This window comes from Procambarus clarkii, chromosome 54, assembly GCF_040958095.1.
Source record: "Procambarus clarkii isolate CNS0578487 chromosome 54, FALCON_Pclarkii_2.0, whole genome shotgun sequence".
In the NCBI taxonomy this organism is placed as follows: Eukaryota; Metazoa; Arthropoda; class Malacostraca; order Decapoda; family Cambaridae; genus Procambarus; species Procambarus clarkii.
The window spans coordinates 24,802,119-24,825,173 of NC_091203.1; the positions used below are offsets into that span (position 1 = coordinate 24,802,119).

Sequence of the window (23,055 nt, forward strand, 5' to 3'; positions counted from 1 at the left end):
GATGAATGTAGAAAATAGAGAACTATTAGCTGAATGTCAAGTAAGTGGATTTAAACTATTTCACACAGATCGATATATTAGACGAGGAGGGGGAGTAGCCATATATGTTAGGGACAATTTGAAATGTAGTCTCAAAGAGGGAATCAAAACTGAGCCACACACAGAAACTATTTGGATAGAATTAAACGAAGAAGCTAATAATATTATAATAGGAGTAATATATAGGCCACCAAATTTAGACAGAATGGAAGCAAAGCATCTATGGGATGAAATATCTAGAGCATCTAGATCTAACAGTATTTACGTCATGGGTGACTTTAATTTTAGTGGAATAAACTGGGTGAACAAAACAGGGAATAATGAAGCAGAAGATTTTCTAGAATTAATTGACGATTGCTTTCTTACGCAACACATTAAGGAACCAACACGGGAAAATAATATTTTAGATTTAGTGTTAACTAACAGGGAAACACAAATTAAGGACATGGAAATAGGGAGTGAGCTAGGGAACAGTGATCATAAAGAAATCAGATTTAGCATTCAATGGAATAGATCTGTAGGAGAAAATTGTGTTAACGTGCCTGATTTTCGAAAAGCTGATTTCAATAGCCTAAGAAATTTTTTGGGTCAAATAGATTGGAATGTCTTGGGTATGGGGTGTGGGCTAGACGTAAACCCAGCGACAGGTGACGGAAAAGGGGATTTCGATGTGGATTCAAAATATAACCTATTTAAGAATATTCTAAACAAAGCCCAGGAACGTAGTATACCATATAAATTGAATGGATCGAATACTAATGATCCAAAGTGGATAACAAAGGATCTGAAGAACCTTATAGGTAAAAAGAGAGCGTGGTACAAAAGGATTAAGAATGGGGAAGTTAGTTTAGAACTGGAATTCGTACAACTGGTTAGAAATGTTAAAAAAGAGATTAGGAAAGCAAAAAGAAACTACGAAGTTCGCATAGCAGGGCAAGCAAAGACAAATCCTAACGGGTTTTTTTCAGTTATATCGAACTAAGACTAGGGAAAGGATAGGTCCATTAAAATCTGAGACAGGTCAAATAACGGATAATGACAAGGAGATGAGTAGTATTTTTAATAAATATTTTGTATCTGTATTTACTAAAGAGGAACTTAACAATATGCCTTCAGCCGAACAAGTCTATGTGGGTGGGAACGAGGACAGGTTGACGAGTTTAACAGTTACCAGGGAGGATGTTCTTAAACAAATAGTTAAACTCAAACCAAACAAATCCCCAGAGGAGCTTTCCGAGCCACTGTCAACCATATTTAATAAATCAATAGAGTTAGGTAGAGTGCCAGAGTCATGGAAGGTAGCTAATGTGGTACCAATTTTTAAGAAAGGAGATAGATCACTTGCGTCAAACTATCGGCCAATTAGCCTAACGTCTATTGTGGGAAAGTTACTTGAATCGATAATTGCAAATACAATTCGTCTTCCTCTTGAAAAACATAAATTAATAAATGAGTCGCAACATGGTTTTACAAATGGCCGTTCATGTTTAACAAATTTGCTAACTTTTTATTCCAGCATAGTTGAGGCGGTTGATAGTGGTAAGGATTATGATGTTGTGTACCTTGACTTTAGCAAAGCTTTTGATACAGTGCCACATGAAAAACTGATTAAAAAAATAGAAGCTCATGGTATTGGGGGTGCTATATTAAGTTGGATTAGGGCATGGCTATTCCAAAGGAAACAGAGAGTTAGTATAAATGGGGTTAAGTCAGAGTCGGATAATGTTGTTAGTGGAGTACCTCAAGGCTCTGTCCTGGGACCTCTGTTGTTTATAATATATATAAATGATTTAGATTCAGGTTTGAGTAGCAACATCCGCAAATTTGCCGATGATACGAAAATCGGTAGGGAAGTTGCAACCCGTTCTCGCAAATTCATAAAGTCAATATTGACTTATTAACTACGTGCATAGGTGATATACTAAACATAATAGATACCCTTAAAAAGATTCATAGAAAACACCGACCTTACCTAACCTTGTTAGTATCTTAAGATAAGCATATTATTGCTTCGTAATTACAATTATTACTTAACCTATACCTATTATAGGTTAGGTAATAATTGTAATTACGAAGCAATAAGATGCTTATCTTAACATACTAACAAGGTTAGGTAAGGTCGGTGTTTTCTATGAATCTTTTTAAGGGTATCTATTATGTTAAGTATGTCACCTATGCACATATTTAATAAGTCAATATTGACTTATTAAATTTGCGAGAACGGGTTGGGAAATTAACACGGAAGAAGACTCACTATCACTTCAAGTTGTGTTGTGTGTGTGTGTGTGTGTGTGTGTGTTGTCTGGGAGGAGCACCAGTTGTGTTGTGTGTGTGTGTGTGGAGCAACAGTTGTGTCGTGAACGTGTGTGTGTCGTTCCCTCACTGGCGTTACGTTAAAGACAAAATCTCAATTTCCAATTAGTGTCAAACTGCTCCAAAAAGAAAGATGCATTCAATATATACTCCATCGTCAGCCCTCAAAAACACTTCCACCTCCGCTAGGGGGAAAATTTTGTATCACATAATTCAAACTGAATCTTGCCAAAGGCAGCAGTTTCATACTGCCTTGGACGCGGACCATCATTTGCGCCTTTTCCGCTCAAATGTTCGATGCTTTCAAGGAGGAAATGTAACCAAGCGAGTATTTGAGCCGAGGCATAAGTTGAAATTAATTTTCGAATTTCAGAGGCAGATGGAATTTTTTGGTCTGGTTGGATACTGAGGAATGGGCCAATGGGTGCCGGGGGCCAGATTCACGAAGCAGTTACGCAAGTACTTACGAACCTGGGGCCAGATTCACGAGGCAGTTACGCAAGTACTTACCAACCTGGGGACAGATTCACGAAGCAGTTACGGAAGTACTTACGAACCTGGGGCCAGATTCACGAAGTAGTTACGCAAGTACTTACCAACCTGGGGACAGATTCACGAGGCAGTTACGCAAGTACTTACGAACCTGGGGGGCCAGATTCACGAAGCAGTTACGGAAGTACTTACGATCCTGGGGCCAGATTCACGAAGCAGTTACGCAAGTACTTACGATCCTGGGGCCAGATTCACGAAGCAGTTACGCAAGTACTTACGAACCTGGGGGCCAGATTCACGAAGCAGTTACGGAAGTACTTACGATCTTGGGGCCAGATTCACGAAGCAGTTACGCAAGTACTTACGAACCTGGGGGCCAGATTCACGAAGCAGTTACGCAAGTACTTACGAACCTGGGGCCAGGTTCACGAAGCAGTTACGCAAGTCCTTACGAACCTGGGGCCAGATTCACGAATTAACTGTTTAATAATTGTAAACAAAGCCGCCAAAGATTGAGAAAAGATGGACAGGTTCGTAAGTGCTTGCTTCATGAATCTGGCCCCCGTACTATTTGGTCTACAACAGCTCAATAAATTCAATAAGAGGGGCCTGACGGCTGAGTGGACAGCGCTCGGGATTCGTAGTCCTAAGGTTCCGGGTTCGATCCCCGGCGGAAACGGAAACAAATTGGGCAGAATTTCTTTCACCCTGATGCCCTATTCACCTAGCAGTAAATAGGTACCTGGGAGTTAGACAGCTGCTACGGGCTGCTTCCTGGGGGGGGGGGGATGTGTAACAAAAAGGAGGCCTGGTCGAGGACCGGGCCCCCTAGGACGCTAAGCCCCGAAATCCTCACAAGATAACCTCAAGATATTCTCAAGAAACTAAATCTCCCGAAGCGACGAAGGAATATCAACATTATAAAATTCACTGATTCTTTGAAAGTTTTCAAGAGCAAGCCGGAAAATTGCATGAGAAATATCAAGATATAAAATATTACAAAGTTTGAGACACCGTCATTAGTATAGGGACGATCACCTATACTTCTTGAGGTTATCTTGAGATGATTTCGGGGCTTTAGTGTCCCCGCGGCCCGGTCCTCGACTAGGCCTCCACCCCCAGGAAGCAGCCCGTGACAGCTGACTAACACCCAGGTAACTATTTTACTGCTAGGTAACAGGAGCATAGGGGGAAAGAAACTCTGCCCATTGTTTCTCGCCGGCGCCTGGAATCGAACCCAGGACCACAGGATCACAAGTCCAGCGTGCTGTCCGCTCGGCCGACCGGCTCCCTAATTTACAAGAAAAACATCATTTTGCAGCACTTTACGGCATTAGAGAAGTGATTCAGCCGATAGTGTCCTGACCTCTGGGATTAAGAGCGGGATTTAATGTGAAATCCTTTACATTGTCACTTGACAAAGTTGCCGATGATTGTCACAAGGAATTTCTGAAGCTGAAGAGCAATTAGGGAAGAAGAGAGATGTTGGGCAAGAGGAGAGATGTTGGCTCATCAACCCCTGAACATCAACCATTGATGTTGTGTTGCCTGACCAAGAGAGGCAGAAAGAGCTAAGAGTTCACTCCGTCAACTTGTGTCAATATAGTCATTGGGACTCAGGCTTTTCGACTGTGTTGCAAGCGAGAACGAAGCAACAGAGGTCATTGTATGTTACCAATGAGTTGTGTTGTGCCTTTAGAAGCGCTCCTCCGGGTCCCCAACACTTGGCGAAGACAACTAACCACAGGACCCTCACAGACTATACTTGTCATCTGCATAAATCAACAATTCCTCACCACTCTAATCAACTTTTTCTTTAATGAAAACTTCAGTTAAATTTGATAAATAATAACGAATATTGAAAAAAAAAATTATTCGATTCAAAATACATCAATATTTTCAACTTCTATGAAATTTGTAGAACTTTACAATATAAATAATCCAAGTGAATGTGATAATATAGACACAAAAATATTGTCAGAAAGAATCATACTTTTTTAAATGCATCGTTTTGAGTTAATCTTGCAAAGGGGGAAGGGAATTATCTGGGTAAAGTGCCAAGCCATTACGACTAATAGCCCTGGGAAGGGGTCAGGATTTGGGATGGGACGGGGGAAAGGAATGGTGCCTAGTCACTTGTGGACGGTCGGGGATTGAACGCTGACCTGCAGGAACCGTGACCGTCGCTCTACCGTCCACCCCCAAGGCCACTGGGCAGGAATTGATGAAGTTAAACATGCTGACAGAGAGTATTAATGATTGCAACATGAAAATCATTGCAATTGTTTGAGCCAATGAGATGAGATGATATTAAGGCGGCATTGTTAGAGAAGTGAAAATCAGTATATCAACGCTGAGCACATTGCTTATTGGCTCTTATTGGCCACCCACAACACGGCCTCCACACCCACAACCGTCCTCCACACACACAATATGGCCCCCACACCCACAACACGGCCCCTACACCCACAACACGGCCCCCACACCCACAACACGGCCCCCACACCCACAACACGGCCCCCACACCCACAACACGGCCCCCACACCCACAACACGGCCCCCACACCCACAACACGGCCCCCACACTCACAACACGGCCCCCACACCCACAACACGGCCCCCACACCCACAACACGGCCCCCACACTCACAACACGGCCCCCACACCCACAACACGGCCCCCACACTCACAACACGGCCCCCACACTCACAACACGGCCCCCCACACCCACAACACGGCCCCCACACCCACAACACGGCCCCCACACTCACAACACGGCCCCCACACTCACAACACGGCCCCCACACACACAACACGGCCCCCACACACACATACAACCGTCCCACACACCCACAGCCCCTCCTCCACACCCACAACCGTCCCCCACACCCACAACTAGACGCCAAGGGATAGAACTGCAAGTGTAATTTCATACATGAATATGAGGTGGACAGGACGGTAGACAGAGAGAGACAGAGACACTGTCAGGCGAGACAGAAGGCCTTAACTACACAACTGCATCGTTAACTTCTTTATCTTGTGAGCTCCATCGTTAACTACACAATCGGGACATCACAATGCTCACGGTCTCTCTCATAGATTTCCAAAAAATCATTTGGCGATAAAAAGTACATTTACATTTTTTTACGGCTACGGAGGCGTAATTAAGTGAATTCATTTTTTGTTTCTGAAAGTTGTGGGCCCGTGTACTGATTAGTGTTGAGAGAGAGAGAGAGAGAGAGAGAGAGAGAGAGAGAGAGAGAGAGAGAGAGAGAGAGAGAGAGAGAGAGAGAGAGAGAGAAAGAGAGAGAGAAAGAGAGAGAGAGACAGAGACAGAGACAGAGACAGAGACAGAGACAGAGACAGAGACAGAGACAGAGACAGAGACAGAGACAGAGAGAGAGAGAGAGAGAGAGAGAGACAGAGAGAGAGACAGAGAGACAGAGAGACATATTAACATCAAAGCTTCAAGCACTCATTATCTCCTACTTCACTCTACAGCTAACTAGGAACCATCTTTAAAAGTGACCCAAAACTTGAAAACCAACTAATTGGTGCCTGCGATTGGTTGAAAACCCACCAATTGGAAGAGTGCTTGTTTCTGCAATTTGGACAATCTAGTACAATGATCTACTATACCTCGCGACCGAAGCTCAGGGCTATACTGACCACTCTAAAACCTTTACAACCGCAAAAAGGAAATACTAACTGCTACGAGGGTCATTAACCACATTAACATGATATTTCACCTCAGTCACGTGTATAAATGTGTTAAAAAAAATACTGGTGTTCACTGATGAATATGACATTTTGGCAATGAAATTTGACTATCCAGTGAAGACAAGGAGCCGAGTGCTCGACCTAGCGAGCACGGCAACCAGGAAATTTGCGGCGCATCTCTCTCAACATCTCGACGGCAGCGGTTGCAAAATCTTGTCTGAAGCATAAGTCTGACACCCAGCTCTCCGAGGTTGCCTGCTTCTAATCACTTATCAGGAGTCGACCTAGAAAGTGTTTACGACTTCGAGATGGTAGGTCCAAGTGAGGAGTCTAACCGCATCTCCTGGCTTTTGGACAAGGGGGGAGGGGGGCTGGGAAGACCTCCGCTGAGAGCAACATGCAGTATGAACAGTAAGAGCAGCAACAGCAGAAGCAACAGCAGCAGCAACAGCAGCAGCAACAGCAGCAACAGCAGCAGCAGCAACAGCAACAGCAGCAGCAGCAACAGCGAGAGCGAGAGAGAGCGGACACATGTCATCAAAGATGAATGTATGACGGGACACCTTTAACATACTGGACGCTGCTGTCCCACCACCAGGTGTGGACACTTACCTTACTGTCCACTACCCTACACTCTCCTCCCTTCCTGTCCACCACCAGGTGTGGACACTTACCTTACTGTCCTCTACCCTACACTCTCCTCCCTTCCTGGCCACCACCAGGTGTGGACACTTACCTTACTGTCCTCTACCCTACACTCTCCTCCCTTCCTGGCCACCACCAGGTGTGGACACTTACCTTACTGTCCTCTACCCTACACTCTCCTCCCTTCCTGGCCACCACCAGGTGTGGACACTTACCTTACTGTCCACTACCCTACACTCTCCTCCCTTCCTGTCCACCACCAGGTGTGGACACTTACCTTACTGTCCTCTACCCTACACTCTCCTCCCTTCCTGGCCACCACCAGGTGTGGACACTTACCTTACTGTCCTCTACCCTACACTCTCCTCCCTTCCTGGCCACCACCAGGTGTGGACACTTACCTTACTGTCCTCTACCCTACACTCTCCTCCCTTCCTGGCCACCACCAGGTGTGGACACTTACCTTACTGTCCTCTACCCTACACTCTCCTCCCTTCCTGGCCACCACCAGGTGTGGACACTTACCTTACTGTCCTCTACCCTACACTCTCCTCCCTTCCTGTCCACCACCAGGTGTGGACACTTACCTTACTGTCCACTACCCTACACTCTCCTCCCTTCCTGTCCACCACCAGGTGTGGACACTTACCTTACTGTCCACTACCCTACACTCTCCTCCCTTCCTGGCCACCACCAGGTGTGGACACTTACCTTACTGTCCACTACCCTACACTCTCCTCCCTTCCTGCCCTCACCACCAGGTGTGGACACTTACCTTACTGTCCACTACCCTACACTCTCCTCCCTTCCTGCCCTCACCACCAGGTGTGGACACTTACCTTACTGTCCACTACCCTACACTCTCCTCCCTTCCTGCCCACCACCAGGTGTGGACACTTACCTTACTGCCCACTACCCTACACTCTCCTCCCTTCCTGTCCACTACCAGCACGTCTACCAGACAACACCTGCCCTCACCACCAGCAGGGCTACCAGCCAACACCTGCCCCCACCACCAGCAGGGCTACCAGCCAACACCTGCCCCCACCACCAGCAGGGCTACCAGCCAACACCTGCCCCCACCACCAGCAGGGCTACCAGCCAACACCTGCCCCCACCACCAGCAGGGCTACCAGCTAACACCTGCCCCCACCACCAGCAGGGCTACCAGCCAACACCTGCCCCCACCACCAGCAGGCCAAGACTAGGAGGTAAGGTGAAAGCATCTATCACCACTATCTCCCGTCTGCCTCACGACATTGACTGACAACCACCATTTTCCCGCCAACTCTGACACTCTTGACAGCTGGAGAATGTCTCAAGAGATAAACGAGAATGGTCTGGCAAGCGGCTACTAGACTTCAACCCCCGGCAAGTGTAAGGTGACGATGATATCAGCAGGGTAGAGAAGACCAGGGGGGAACAGTGCCGATAATATGGCACAATTAGAGCGTTGGCACTTGTAAACACTATCAGTGCCATGTGGTAAGTTGCTACGTACGTGAGACACGAACTAGAATATGCAACGCTGGCACAGTGAAGGAACCCCATCTTGGGTGATGAATGTCATGAAAGAAGCATCAAACAGAGAACAGGTAACTTAGACTCAACGTTCTTTTTTCACAACTCTTCAGTATGTTTTTTGTTGTTAAAAAGATTCGCTACCTGAAACAAAGCTCCAAGTAGCACGGGCTAAGGTGAGCCCGTACTTCTTCTCTTCAGTAGTTCCTTCAAACCACTTGACAACATTTCTCATAAATACGATAAATAGAAAAAAACTATTTCTAACTTAATTATATAACCCCCCCCCCCCCTCTCCAGTGTTATAGATATATATGTTATATGTACCTTGTATGTTGGAAACGGTGTGTGTGTGACATATATATAATGAGTATACATATATTATAGGTTTTTGTTCTTTTAGGCAACGAATAAATATATGATATTTTGGAGGAATTCTCTTCCAATTACACCAAGATGCTGGAGCACCAGTCAGAGGGAGAGACGCCATGAACCAAGGAAATAATCAATATGGAACATGTAGTTATATTCAATGAAATATCTAAGTGAAAACCTGCTGCCAACATTATATATATATATTATATATATATATATATATATATATATATATATATATATATATATATATATATATATATATATATATATATATATATATGTCGTACCTAGTAGCCAGAACGCACTTTTCAGCCTACTATGCAAGGCCCGATTTGCCTAATAAGCCAAGTTTTCCTGAATTGTAATATTTTCTCTCATTTTTTTCTTATGAAATGATAAAGCTACCCATTTCATTATGTATGAAGTAAAAAAATTTTATTGGAGTTAAAATTAACGTAGATATATGACCGAACCTAACCAACCCTACCTAACCTAACCTAACCTATCTTTATAGGTTAGGTTAGGTTAGGTAGCCGAAAAAGTTAGGTTAGGTTAGGTAGTCGAAAAACAATTAATTCATGAAAACTTGGCTTATTAGGCAAATGGGGCCTTGCATAGTAGGCTGAGAAGTGCGTTCTGGCTACTAGGTACGACATATATATATATATATATATATATATATATATATATATATATATATATATATATATATATATATATATATATATATATATATATATATATATATATATATATATGTATGTACGTTTAGGGGTGATCCTGGACGGCATGGGTTCGAATCCTGGCCGGGTCAAAGAGTTCTTAGTGATATATGGCTTGCGCGTTCATGCAGCTTTCTCATATATATATATATATATATATATATATATATATATATATATATATATATATATATATATATATATATATATATATATATGAATGAAAACGCACACCCCAGAAATGACTCGAACCCATACTCCCAGGAGCAACGCAATTGGAAACTGCAGGGCGCCTTAATCCACTTGACCATCACGGCCGTCAAAAGGAAGTGATAGCCGAGGCTATTTGAGCCACTTCCCCGACGGCAACTCGGATGGTAATCTTAAGAGTAAATGAAGAAAGTTATGATTAACCTCTGATGTGCTGACCAGTCGAACCAAAACGGTTCGGGTCTAGACTTGTTGCCCGCAGAGAAGGTTCGAGATGCACCCTCAGGGCTGTTATGGTATTTGATGAGCTTCCTTCTTGGGTTCAGAAGATACATCTTCGAGGTCACTCTGGAGTCCAGCTTCATTCCCATGATGAAGCTGGACTTCAGGGGCCAGATTCACGAAGCAGTTACGCAAGCACTTACGAACCTGGACATCTTTTCTCAATCTTTGGCGGCTTTGTTTACAATTATTAAACAGTTAATGAGCTCGGAAGCACCAGGAGGCTGTTTATAACAATAACAACAGTTGATTGGCAAGTTTTCATGCTTGTAAACTGTTTAATAAATGTAACCAAAGCCGTCAAAGATTGACGAAAGATGTACACGTTCGTAAGTACTTGCGTAACTGCTTCGTGAATCTGGCCCCCAGGAGTCCAGCTTCATCACTGACCTCTAGATGACTCCCATTTCTCCCCATGACTGTTGCAAGTGTAATATCATACAGTCAAGTTACGAGCAGTTGTGTTTCCTCTGCCCCAAGTGTAACCTGCCATCGTCTATCACAGGGAGAAGTAGATATTCTTGATTAATGAGCCTCGTAGCAGTCGGCATTTCCTCGCTTGTGTGTGTAGGTTAGAAGTGGCATTCCGTGAGAAGTATCCGAACATTCTCCCCCTCATTCTTTACCATTTTTCTGCCCCATTTACCTTCCTGTAACGAGCTCCTCTCCCCTATTGCCTGACTTACACCACACCACCACACTCTCACTCTCACCGTACGATCGATTTCCTGCCCCCCCCCCCCTCTCTCTCTCTCTCTCTCTCTCTCTCTCTCTCTCTCTCTCTCTCTCTCTCTCTCTCTCTCTCTCTCTCTCTCTCTCTCTCTCTCTCTCTCTCTCTCTCTCTCTCTCTCTCTCTCTCTCTCTCTCTCTCTCTCTCTCTCTCTCTCTCTCTCTCTCTCTCTCTCTCTCTCTCTACATCTCTCTCTCTCTACATCTCTCTCTCTCTACATCTCTCTCTCTCTACATCTCTCTCTCTCTCTCTCTCTCTCTCTCTCTCTCTCTCTCTCTCTCTCTCTCTCTCTCTCTCTCTCTCTCTCTCTCTCTCTCTCTCTCTCTCTCTCTCTCTCTACATCTCTCTCTCTCTCTCTCTCTACATCTCTCTCTCTCTCTCTCTCTCTCTCTCTCTCTCTCTCTCTCTCTCTCTCTCTCTCTCTCTCTCTCTCTCTCTCTCTCTCTACATCTCTCTCTCTCTACATCTCTCTCTCTCTCTCTCTCTCTCTCTCTCTCTCTCTCTCTCTCTCTCGCTCTCTCTCTCTCTCTCTCTCTCTCTCTACATCTCTCTCTCTACATCTCTCTCTCTCTCTCTCTCTCTCTCTCTCTCTCTCTCTCTCTCTCTCTCTCTCTCTCTCTCTCTCTCTCTCTCTCTCTCTCTCTCTCTCTCTCTCTCTCTACATCTCTCTCTCTCTACATCTCTCTCTCTCTCTCTCTCTCTCTCTCTCTCTCTCTCTCTCTCTCTCTCTCTCTCTCTCTCTCTCTCTTGTCATGCTAATCGCGTTCTCCCTCTCTTTCCCTCCTTCTTCTCTTCGTCTCCTCTCCATGAAAGGAGATCTCTCCCCCCCCCCCCCCCCGACATCACTTCACAATCTGGTGCCCGGTTCAGTAGGCAGCCACACACCACACTCTCCCATCTCTCTCTCTCTCCCTTAACCTCTCTCTCTCCCTATCTCCCTCCTGCCCTCTCCCCCTCCCTTCCCCCCCCCTCTCCCTCTCTCAATCTAAATTCATAACCCTTTAAAACATTTCCTTTAGTCTGGTAAATGTATTAAGTGTGTTGACCAATTACTGTCATCGTCTTGGAGACGAACACCTTGAGTCTCTGGACTCTTTCTATCTCTGAGGAGGAGCTGTCAATGTGTCTAATGACCAGGAGGTGGTGGTTAGCTGCGTTACTGGACCAAGATGGTGTGTTCTCGTTGGCTCTGGTATCACAGTAATTGTTGTATTGCAGCGTTGTTCATAATGAATGTTTGTTGTGTGATGTATATATATGTGTGTGTTTACTAGTTGTGTCTGCAGAATCGAGCTATTAGCTCTTGGACCCCGCCTTTCTAATCAATCGATTTTTTCCTCTATTATATATTCTACAGATATTTTTGCTGCATATATTACATACGCATGCACGCACACGCGCGCTCGCGCACACACAATAGCCCAATAGGCTCAGGAATCCTGTACACCAGTTGATTGACAGTTGAGAGGCGGACCAAAGAGCCAGAGCTCAACCCCCGCAAACACAACTAATTGAGTACAACTTAGGTGAGTACACACACACCACACACAGGGGACACAGGTGGAAACTGAGTAGCCACTATGAGCCACAGAGACATTAGAAAGAACTTTATCAGTGTCAGAGTAGTTAACAGGTGGAATGCATTAGGCAGTGATGTGGTGGAGGCTGACTCCATACACAGTTTCAAGTGTAGATATGATAGAGCCCAGTAGGCTCAGGAACCTGTACACCAGTTGACAGTGGAGAGGCGGGACCAAAGAGCCAAAGCTTAACTTCCGCAAGCACAAATAGATGAGTACAACTAGGTGAGTAGACGTGTACCCTTGGTCCTGGACAATGTGATCTCCCAGAGGGTATAGAATCATTCCTCTCATTGTTTGCTGATGATGCAAAAATTATGAGGAGGATTGAGACGGAGAAAGAGGCTACAATATGAGTAGTAGTATGTAGTATGAGTAGTATGAGGCTACAAGATGACCTAGACAGACTAAATGAATGGTCCAACAAATGGCTACTAAAGATCAACCTGAGTAGCTGTAAGGTAATGAAACTCGGAGGTGGAAACAGGAGGCCAGACACAGAATACCGAATGGGAGATGAAGTTCTTCATGAAACAGACAGAGAGAAAGATCTAGGAGTTGATATCACACCAACTCTGTCTCCTGAAGCCCATATCAAAAGAATAACATCTGGGGCGTATGCAAGGCTGGTTAACATCAGAATTGGACTTGATGAATTGGACTTCAGGAACCTGAACAAGGAATCATTCAGAACCTTGTATATCACATAGTGTTTGCCCCCACAACGTGCGCCTGTGTGTGCGTGCGTGCGTGCGCACTCACGTAATTGTAGTCACCTAGTTGTGCTTGCGGGGGAGGAGGTTCGGCTCCTGATCCCGCACGTGAACCGTCAATCAACTGGTGTACAGGTTCCTGAGCCTATTGGGCTCTATCATATCTACACTTGAAACTGTGTATGGAGTCAGCCTCCACCACATCACTGCCTAATGTGTTCCATTTGTTAACTTCTGACACAGAAAAACATTCTTTCTAATGTCACTATGGTTCAACTAAGTAATCAGATTCCTCCTCTGTCCCCCTTGTGCGAGTATCACTTGTGTTAAATAATACCTTTATCTACCCTATCAATTCCCCTTAGGAATAGGGGGAACTCAGTGGTAGGGGGAATGTAAGTAAGTAATTATCAAAGAAGGCACCAATGCCGGAAGGCTAATGTAGCACCATCAAATGTGTGGAATAATCAGAGGGCGCTAAATATCACCAAGGATGCCAATACGAGAGCAGAAGCGCATAAGGCAAACCATGTCAAAAGTATCCGATTCACCAAGAATTCTATCGAGGGACAAGTGACCGCGAGGGACGGTCGGAAAGCAAGACACACGCTCGTCCTGGAAGTCAGGACATTCAACAAGAATATGCACGACTGTAAGAGGGACAATGCAATTTGGACAATAGGGAGAAAGATGGTGTTCTATTAAGTGACCATGAGTTAAGCGAGTATGGCCAATACACAACCTTGCTAGAGCCGTTTCCCACCGCCGGTTACGGTGGTAGGAGGAAAACCATAGAGACACACGACTCTTAAGAGTACGCAGTTTGTTACCAGTAACAGACAACCAACAGCCCTGCCAACGGGCAAGGATGGAGGAATGATTAACAGGGTAAAAGTCGGAATAAGGAATACCTTTATGGGAGATGGGACAAGTGCGGATAGTTTCTCTAGCGGCAGCATCCGCACGCTCATTTAAAGAAACACCAATATGGCTGGGAACCCAACAAAACTCTACGGATTTAAATTTACTAGAGATAAGAAACAGCAATGTTGAATCTCGATGACCACCGGATGGACAGGATTAAAGGACCCCGAGAACCATGAGGGCACAACGAGAGTCAACTACAACCACAAAGGAGGATTGACAACGAGAAAGCAGGAGACGAAGAGCATAGAGAATAGTATAAAGTTCCGCATTGAAGATGCTAGTCTCCGGAGGCAGGCGACACATATAAGTGTGGTCAGGAAAAACAACAGAGTAGCCCACACCGTCAGCAGACTTAGACCCATCAGTGAAGATGGAAATGGAGCGGGAGTGTGAAGAAAAGTGTTCAAGGAAAAGGCTTTTCAGAACCGTAGGAGGAGTAAAAGCTTTAGTGATGCGGGTTAAGGATGTACAAAACTTCGAAAGGGGGACTCTCCACGGGGGCAAGGAAGGAGCAATCCAAGGAGAAACATTAGAAATACGAACGGAAAGTGAATCCTGAGAGCGAGACAGCTGGACAGAAAAAGAGGAGGTGATGAAGAGGAACAGGAACCACAGGAGGGGTAAGAGTTAAAGCACGACACAGGCGAGAGTGAGGGTGTTGCAAGGACCGCGCCAGATAGCGAAGACAGTAGCGATCACGGCGGTCCTGGAGAGATATTAAGCCAGTGTCAGCATATAAGCTGAGGACGGGAGTGGAACAAAAGGCACCAGAACTGAGGCGCAACCCAGTATGGTGCAAAGCATCAAGACGGCGAAGAGTAGAAGGAGAAGCAGACGAGTAAGCAGGGTAACCGTAATCGAGTTTAGACAGGACTGAGAGAGGAATGTAAAGCAAGGAGAGTGCGCCTATCATGCTCCCCAAGAAGTATGGGACAATACACGAAGGAGGGTAAGGGCCTTAGAGCACTCAACTCGGAGGTAAGAGATATGGGGAGACCAAGACAAACGAGTGTCAAAGATTAACGCCAAAAGCTTCACGGAATCTTTGTACACAAGGAGGATGACCATAAAGTGACAAAGAGGGACGAAGAACGACATGTTTCCGAGTAAAAGTCATGGCACAAGTCTTAGACGCAGAGAACCTGAAGCCATGATCGGTGGCCCAAGACGACACGGCATCAATCGCAAGTTGAAGCCGGCGTTGAAGGAGAGGCGAATCATCACCACGACAAGCAAAGGGTAAGATCATCGACATAGAGAGTGGAGAAGACGTCAGAAGGAAGAGAGGAAACAAGACCATTGAGGACAACTAGAAAAAGAGTAGTGCTCAGAACACTACCTTGGGGCACACCCTTGTATTGCTTAAAAGAGACAGAGAGAGAGGCACCAAGCCTGACTCTAAAGGAACGACGAGGAGAATAACGACGAAAGAGGAGAAAGAGAGGGAGATTACCACGAAGGCCAAAAGAATGAAGTTGGGACAAAATATGATACCGCCAAGTGGTGTCGTAAGCCTTTTCCAGGTCAAAAAGGACGGCAACAACGGAGGTCTTCGCAGCAAAAGCAGTACGAATATAGACCTCCAAGTTCACCAACATATCCGTTGTGCTGCGGCACTTGCCAAAACCAAATTGAGAAGGGGAGAGGAGGTGATGGTGTTGCAAGAACCACATCAGACGAACATTTATCATACGCTCAAAGAGTCTGCAGACACAACTCGTTAAGGCAATAGGGCGGAAGTCCTTAGGGGAGGTCCCGAGAGACCCGGGTTTGCGAATAGGCAGGCCAACGGCATCGCGCCAGTCCTCAGGGACTGACGACGACTCCCAGACCTGGTTATACAGACTTAGTAAAATTACTTGATATACTGTCGATCTGAGACTTGCTCCAAGCTATTCACAAAGTAAGACACTTCGTAGCAGTTCATTCTAAAGTGACGAGGATTCTGGTACAAATACAGAGGACTCATTTAGAATATGAGAACTTGGGGCCTAGATTCACGAAGCAGTTACGCAAGTAGTTACGAACCTATGGCCCAGATTCACGAAGCAGTTACGCAAGTACTTACGAACGTGTACATCTTTCCTCGATCTTTGACGGCTTTGGTTACATTTATTAAAAACTTGCCAATCAACTGTTGTTATTGTTATAAACAGCTTCCTGGTGCTTCGGAGCTCATTAACTGTTTAATAATTGTAACCAAAGCCGCCTAAGATTGAGCAAAGATGGACAGGTTCGTAAGTGCTTGCGTAACTGCTTCGTGAATCTGGGCCCTGAGCTAGTAGACACATGACCTACTCTTTCCACACTCAGCCTTACGCAGTGATAAATGACAATCTCTTCTTTGTTAATTCATTTAAATTAGAGTAATTCATGCTATTATTCAGTTTTGTAATTAATAATTACCATAGTTCAAGTACCAATGTAATTTTGAATAGGAATCCAGTCACCTTTAGTGACCCCAGAGCATACGAGTCTAGTGTTGTTAATTATCCTTGAAAATTAGTTTGGCGACTATCAGAGGTCAACCTCATAGTTCATTAGGGTAGTGTTAGTTAGTGTGGTGTGGGCAGCGGAGGGCAGGGGTCGGCACCTCTCTCCCTCAGGCAAGGACTTGGCAGAGTCCTTGCCTGAGAGTCCTTGTCTTTGGAGAGTCCTTGCCTGAGAGTCCTTGTCTTTGGAGAGTCCTTGCCTGAGAGTCCTTGTCTTTGGAGAGTCCTTGCCTGAGAGTCCTTGTCTTTGGAGAGTCCTTGCCTGAGAGTCCTTGTTTTTGGAGAGTCTTTGCCTGAGAGTCCTTGTCTTTGGAGAGTCTTTGCCTAACTTTGCAGAGTTACTCACAGACGGTAAAGTCTGTGAGTAACGTACGTGTTAAATACACGTAGTAATCATCAGTGCCTCTAGCAGAATCATTAAGTTAGGAAGTGTTCAATTACAATTGTGTGTGTGTAATTAAACGATGTTAATTAGTTGATGGTGTTTAGTGAAATATTCCTCATTTTTATATTTATTACTTTGTTCAAGTCACGATCCTGTGTAATTTATGCTATAAGTTCCCCGTGTTCCTGTAAGCAATATATTACTTAAGTCACATTTAAAGTAACTTCATCCCTCCTTTTAAATAATTGGGGGTCCACATACTGGGGAGTTATGTAGCAATTGACTGGTTCTTTCCCGCAGTCAGTTAGTGTAATTACAGAAACTCTGGAGATAGTGGATGGCGGCGTTTTTAGAGTCTCTAGAGTTTGTTGATGGTAAATACAGTGTCCTTGTTCTGTAGCGCCTTGTTGATACAGGTTACGAGGGGTTGAACTGAGGTTACGGTGAAGGGGAAACGGTGAACAACAGAACCGGTAATTAACGGCCAGTTAGTAACCAGAAGTGAGGTTATTAGTCTGGGTAGCCGTTACATGGGAGGCAGGTGGTGCACGGTGAGGAGGGGGGGGGGACAGGTGGTAAGATAGGTGTGTGCCAGTTTCCGTGGTGTAGTGGTAAGACACTCGCCTGGCGTTCCGCGAGCGCTTTGTCATGGGTTCGTATCCTGGCCGGGGAGGATTGACTGGGCGCAAATCCTTAACTGTAGCCTCTGTTAAACTTAACAGTAAAATGTGTACTTGGTTGTAACAACGATTCTTCGCGGCGGGGATCGTATTCCAGGGACCTGCCCGAAACGCTACGCGTACTAGTGGCTCTACAAGAATGTAACAACTCTTGTATATATCTCAAAAAAAAAAGGTGTGTACGTGTACAATTGTCACATATGGGGTGTCGGGCCAGAGTTTACATACACACATATCTTAAGCAGTTTTTACTTTTAAGATTGACAAATTTATTCACTAAGATATTGTTTCGGTCAAAAGTCCACTTGTTAGTTTTTTCAAGTGTTTGTCAGTTCCATACCTGGAACTAATAACTATTATTAATAAACCAATTTACATTCCTAATTTCAGAGAAAAATATATGAAGTTGACAAATCCAAGACGAAATGCTGGTAATATAATGAGGAATATATGAAGTATTGATTTATTGAAGCAACAAGCAGTCAACTTCCAGTAGTATTAGGCATCCACCAGTCTCAGGAGACTGTGGAGTTGAGCTCTAGTTGTTGGTCTCGAGTGGCCTCTCCAGGGCGCATAGCCTGGGTAGGTTGATATGGAGAAGCTGTTACCCATGCAGCAGGTCCCCCCCTCTCCACGGCGCCGAAAGTCCCCAATGGAATGGCACACGCCAATACGATTGGTTCCAGCGCCGTCGCAGGAACTGTCAGATCGAGGTTGAGAGCAACAACGAACTGCCCCCAAGGGCTCCAGCTCCGGAGTTGACCTCCAAGTCAGTGACAGAAGTCACAGGGACCCCAAATCCGGAGACCGCCGTGGTCGGGGCCGGAGAAGAACCACCCCAGCAAGGGCAAGAATGACACCAGCCTCCTGAAGTAGACCCTGGGGGGGGCCGCACGAGCCCCAGGAGGTGGACGGCCCGGTCCCGCACCTACGGGTTCCTGACTGAGATCGTCACAGCACTCTTTCACCCGAATATAAACAACGTGAAGAAACTTCTAACAAGGTGCTTAATATACGAAAAGGTTACTCTCTTACGAGGCAGTGAAGGCGCCTTGATTGACAGATCACTTGAAGACATCACTCTGACAAGATGAACAACTTACCGTTTTTCAATCCCTTTGTAAAAAAACATTGTTAAGTATTGTTTCTAAGTTTGCTCAACAAAACAGGCACGACTTGCGTACATCTTGCAGCACTTCACTATTACTTACTAAGTGTGGAAAGGCGCAGTCTCTTAAGAAATAAACACTGAATAAAGGTTGAGAGTACTGCTACTCAAGCCGCCACACCATATAGTGAAGATTATTACTCTCAGGAATAACACATTGTGAAGACTGATAAATAAAATGGCGAAGAATGTACACAACATTTAGTGCAGCTTAGTAAGACCCAGATGACCCTTTGTCAGGCGAGCCATCACGCACTGTCAGTACTACACATGGGACCTAAATAGTCCCGAAACTTGGTGAAGAGAAAGATGAACATTTCGAACACTTGTTGCTTCACGGTAAAGTTCCTTGTGTGTCAAAAGGCAGCTGTTTAGTACGCTTTAGTTTGGTGTACCAGTGTGTCCTACACTATGTATGGTGTACCAGTGTGTCCTACACTATGTATGGTGTACCAGTGTGTCCAACACTATGTATGGTGTACCAGTGTGTCCAACACTATGTATGGTGTACCAGTGTGTCCTACACTATGTATGGTGTACCAGTGTGTCCAACACTATGTATGGTGTACCAGTGTGTCCAACACTATGTATGGTGTACCAGTGTGTCCAACACTATGTATGGTGTACCAGTGTGTCCTACACTATGTATGGTGTACCAGTGTGTCCTACACTATGTATGGTGTACCAGTGTGTCCTACACTATGTATGGTGTACCAGTGTGTCCTACACTATGTATGGTGTACCAGTGTGTCCTACACTATGTATGGTGTACCAGTGTGTCCAACACTATGTATGGTGTACCAGTGTGTCCTACACTATGTATGGTGTACCAGTGTGTCCTACACTATGTATGGTGTACCAGTGTGTCCTACACTATGTATGGTGTACCAGTGTGTCCTACACTATGTATGGTGTACCAGTGTGTCCAACACTATGTATGGTGTACCAGTGTGTCCTACACTATGTATGGTGTACCAGTGTGTCCAACACTATGTATGGTGTACCAGTGTGTTCTACACTATGTATGGTGTACCAGTGTGTCCTACACTATGTATGGTGTACCAGTGTGTCCTACACTATGTATGGTGTACCAATGTGTCCTACACTATGTATGGTGTACCAGTGTGTCCTACACTATGTATGGTGTACCAGTGTGTCCAACACTATGTATGGTGTACCAGTGTGTCCAACACTATGTATGGTGTACCAGTGTGTCCTACACTATGTATGGTGTACCAGTGTGTCCAACACTATGTATGGTGTACCAGTGTGTCCTACACTATGTATGGTGTACCAGTGTGTCCTACACTATGTATGGTGTACCAGTGTGTCCAACACTATGTATGGTGTACCAGTGTGTCCTACACTATGTATGGTGTACCAGTGTGTCCTACACTATGTATGGTGTACCAGTGTGTCCTACACTATGTATGGTGTACCAGTGTGTCCTACACTATGTATGGTGTACCAGTGTGTCCTACACTATGTATGGTGTACCAGTGTGTCCTACACTATGTATGGTGTACCAGTGTGTCCTACACTATGTATGGTGTACCAATGTGTCCTACACTATGTATGGTGTACCAGGGTGTCCTACACTATGTATGGTGTACCAGGGTGTCCTACACTATGTATGGTGTACCACCAGTGTAAATAATTTTTTTGTGTTCTACGCTATGTATTGTTAATTCCACAACAGTTGAGTAAATCCTAGACATCTGTATACTGTTAGGTGAATAGACGCATCAGGTGAAAGGAAACATGCCCAAACGTGTGGCCAGGAATGCATGTAGGTATGTGTTCACCTAGTTGTGTTCACCTAGTTGTGCTTGCGGGGGTTGAGCTTTGCTCTTTCGGCCCGCCTCTCAACTGTCAATCAACTGTTTACTAACTACTTTTGCTACCCCCCCCACACACACACCCCAGGAAGCAGCCCGTGACAGCTGACTAACTCCCAGGTACCTATTTACTGCTAGGTAACACGGGTATTCAGGGAAAGACACTATATTTGTTTCTGCCTGGTGCAGGAATCGAACCCGCGCCACAGAATTACGAGTCCTGCACGCTATCCACCAGGCTACCAGGCCCCCGAGATGCCTGTTTTGTGTATGTTTTGCGATGCCTGTGGAAATATATGTGCGGGTGTATGTGCCAGTATGACTGTGTGTATGTGCCAGTATGACTGTGTGTATGTGCCAGTATGACTGTGTGTATGTACCAGTATGACTGTGTGTATGTGCCAGTATGACTGTGTGTATGTACCAGTATGACTGTGTGTATGTGCCAGTATGACTGTGTGTATGTGCCAGTATGACTGTGTGTATGTGCCAGTATGACTGTGTGTATGTGCCAGTATGACTGTGTGTATGTGCCAGTATGACTGTGTTTATGTGCCAGTATGACTGTGTGTATGTGCCAGTATGACTGTGTGTATGTGCCAGTATGACTGTGTGTATGTACCAGTATGACTGTGTGTATGTGCCAGTATGACTGTGTGTATATGCCAGTATGACCGTGTGTATGTACCCATATGCCCGTATGTATATACCCATATGCCCGTATGTATATACCCGTATGATCGTATGTATATACCCGTATGACCGTGGGTATATACCCGTATGACCGTGTGTATATACCCGTATCAGCAAGCAAATAACTAACTACTCAACTACCCAGCGACCCCATTTAACAACCAAAGTCAATTAGATCTCATAAATAGAGTTACACCGACTTCTTCTAACTTCAGAAGTGTCAAGACTAATCAAAGAATTCAACGACCAACGTAATGTACCAACGTAACAATACGGCCAATTACAGATATTTCTGCTAAATAAAAATTATAAATAAACGCGGCATCAATTATATTTTTTTTCTGGCCAGGAAGGAGAATGCTAGCTACCAGAGGCACGGGTAAGGGAGCGTGTTACCAGAGCCATGGGTAAGGGAGCGTTAGTTACCAGAGCCATGGGTAAGGGAGCGTGTTACCAGAGCCATGGGTAAGGGAGCGTTAGTTACCAGAGCCATGGGTAAGGGAGCGTGTTACCAGAGCCATGGGTAAGGGAGCGTTAGTTACCAGAGGCATGGGTAAGGGAGCGTGTTACCAGAGCCATGGGTAAGGGAGCGTTAGTTACCAGAGCCATGGGTAAGGGAGCGTGTTACCAGAGCCATGGGTAAGGGAGCGTTAGTTACCAGAGCCATGGGTAAGGGAGCGTTAGTTACCAGAGCCATGGGTAAGGGAGCGTTAGTTACCAGAGCCATTGGTAAGGGAGCGTTAGTTACCAGAGCCATTGGTAAGGGAGCGTTAGTTACCAGAGGCATGGGTAAGGGAGCGTTAGTTACCAGAGCCATGGGTAAGGGAGCGTTAGTTACCAGAGGCATGGGTAAGGGAGCGTTAGTTACCAGAGGCATGGGTAAGGGAGCGTTAGTTACCAGAGCCATTGGTAAGGGAGCGTTAGTTACCAGAGGCATGGGTAAGGGAGCGTTAGTTACCAGAGCCATGGGTAAGGGAGCGTTAGTTACCAGAGGCACGGGTAAGGGAGCGTTAGTTACCAGAGCCATTGGTAAGGGAGCGTTAGTTACCAGAGGCATGGGTAAGGGAGCGTTAGTTACCAGAGCCATTGGTAAGGGAGCGTTAGTTACCAGAGGCATGGGTAAGGGAGCGTTAGTTACCAGAGCCATTGGTAAGGGAGCGTTAGTTACCAGAGGCATGGGTAAGGGAGCGTTAGTTACCAGAGGCACGGGTAAGGGAGCGTTAGTTACCAGAGGCATGGGTAAGGGAGCGTTAGTTACCAGAGGCATGGGTAAGGGAGCGTTAGTTACCAGAGGCACGGGTAAGGGAGCGTTAGTTACCAGAGGCATGGGTAAGGGAGCGTTAGTTACCAGAGGCATGGGTAAGGGAGCGTTAGTTACCAGAGGCACGGGTAAGGGAGCGTTAGTTACCAGAGGCATGGGTAAGGGAGCGTTAGTTACCAGAGGCACGGGTAAGGGAGCGTTAGTTACCAGAGGCATGGGTAAGGGAGCGTTAGTAACCAGAGGCATGGGTAAGGGAGCGTTAGTTA

The 23,055-nt window shown here is 45.4% G+C and overlaps 2 protein-coding genes across 2 annotated transcripts in view; one reads left to right on the forward strand and one right to left on the reverse strand.

Annotated features, from left to right (window-relative positions):
* The window catches only part of LOC123771310 (uncharacterized protein DKFZp434B061), a 71,312-nt gene that overhangs the window by 46,371 nt on the left and 1,886 nt on the right, over positions 1 to 23,055 (reverse strand). The window lies entirely within an intron of this gene.
* Positions 14,405 to 23,055, forward strand: part of LOC138352749 (putative per-hexamer repeat protein 5) — a 14,289-nt gene continuing 5,638 nt past the window's right edge. Inside the window, exons 1-2 of the mRNA XM_069305337.1 lie at positions 14,405 to 14,584; positions 18,516 to 18,676. Coding sequence (XP_069161438.1) covers positions 14,405 to 14,584; positions 18,516 to 18,676 — 341 coding nt within the window. The remainder of the gene's footprint in view (positions 14,585 to 18,515; positions 18,677 to 23,055) is intronic.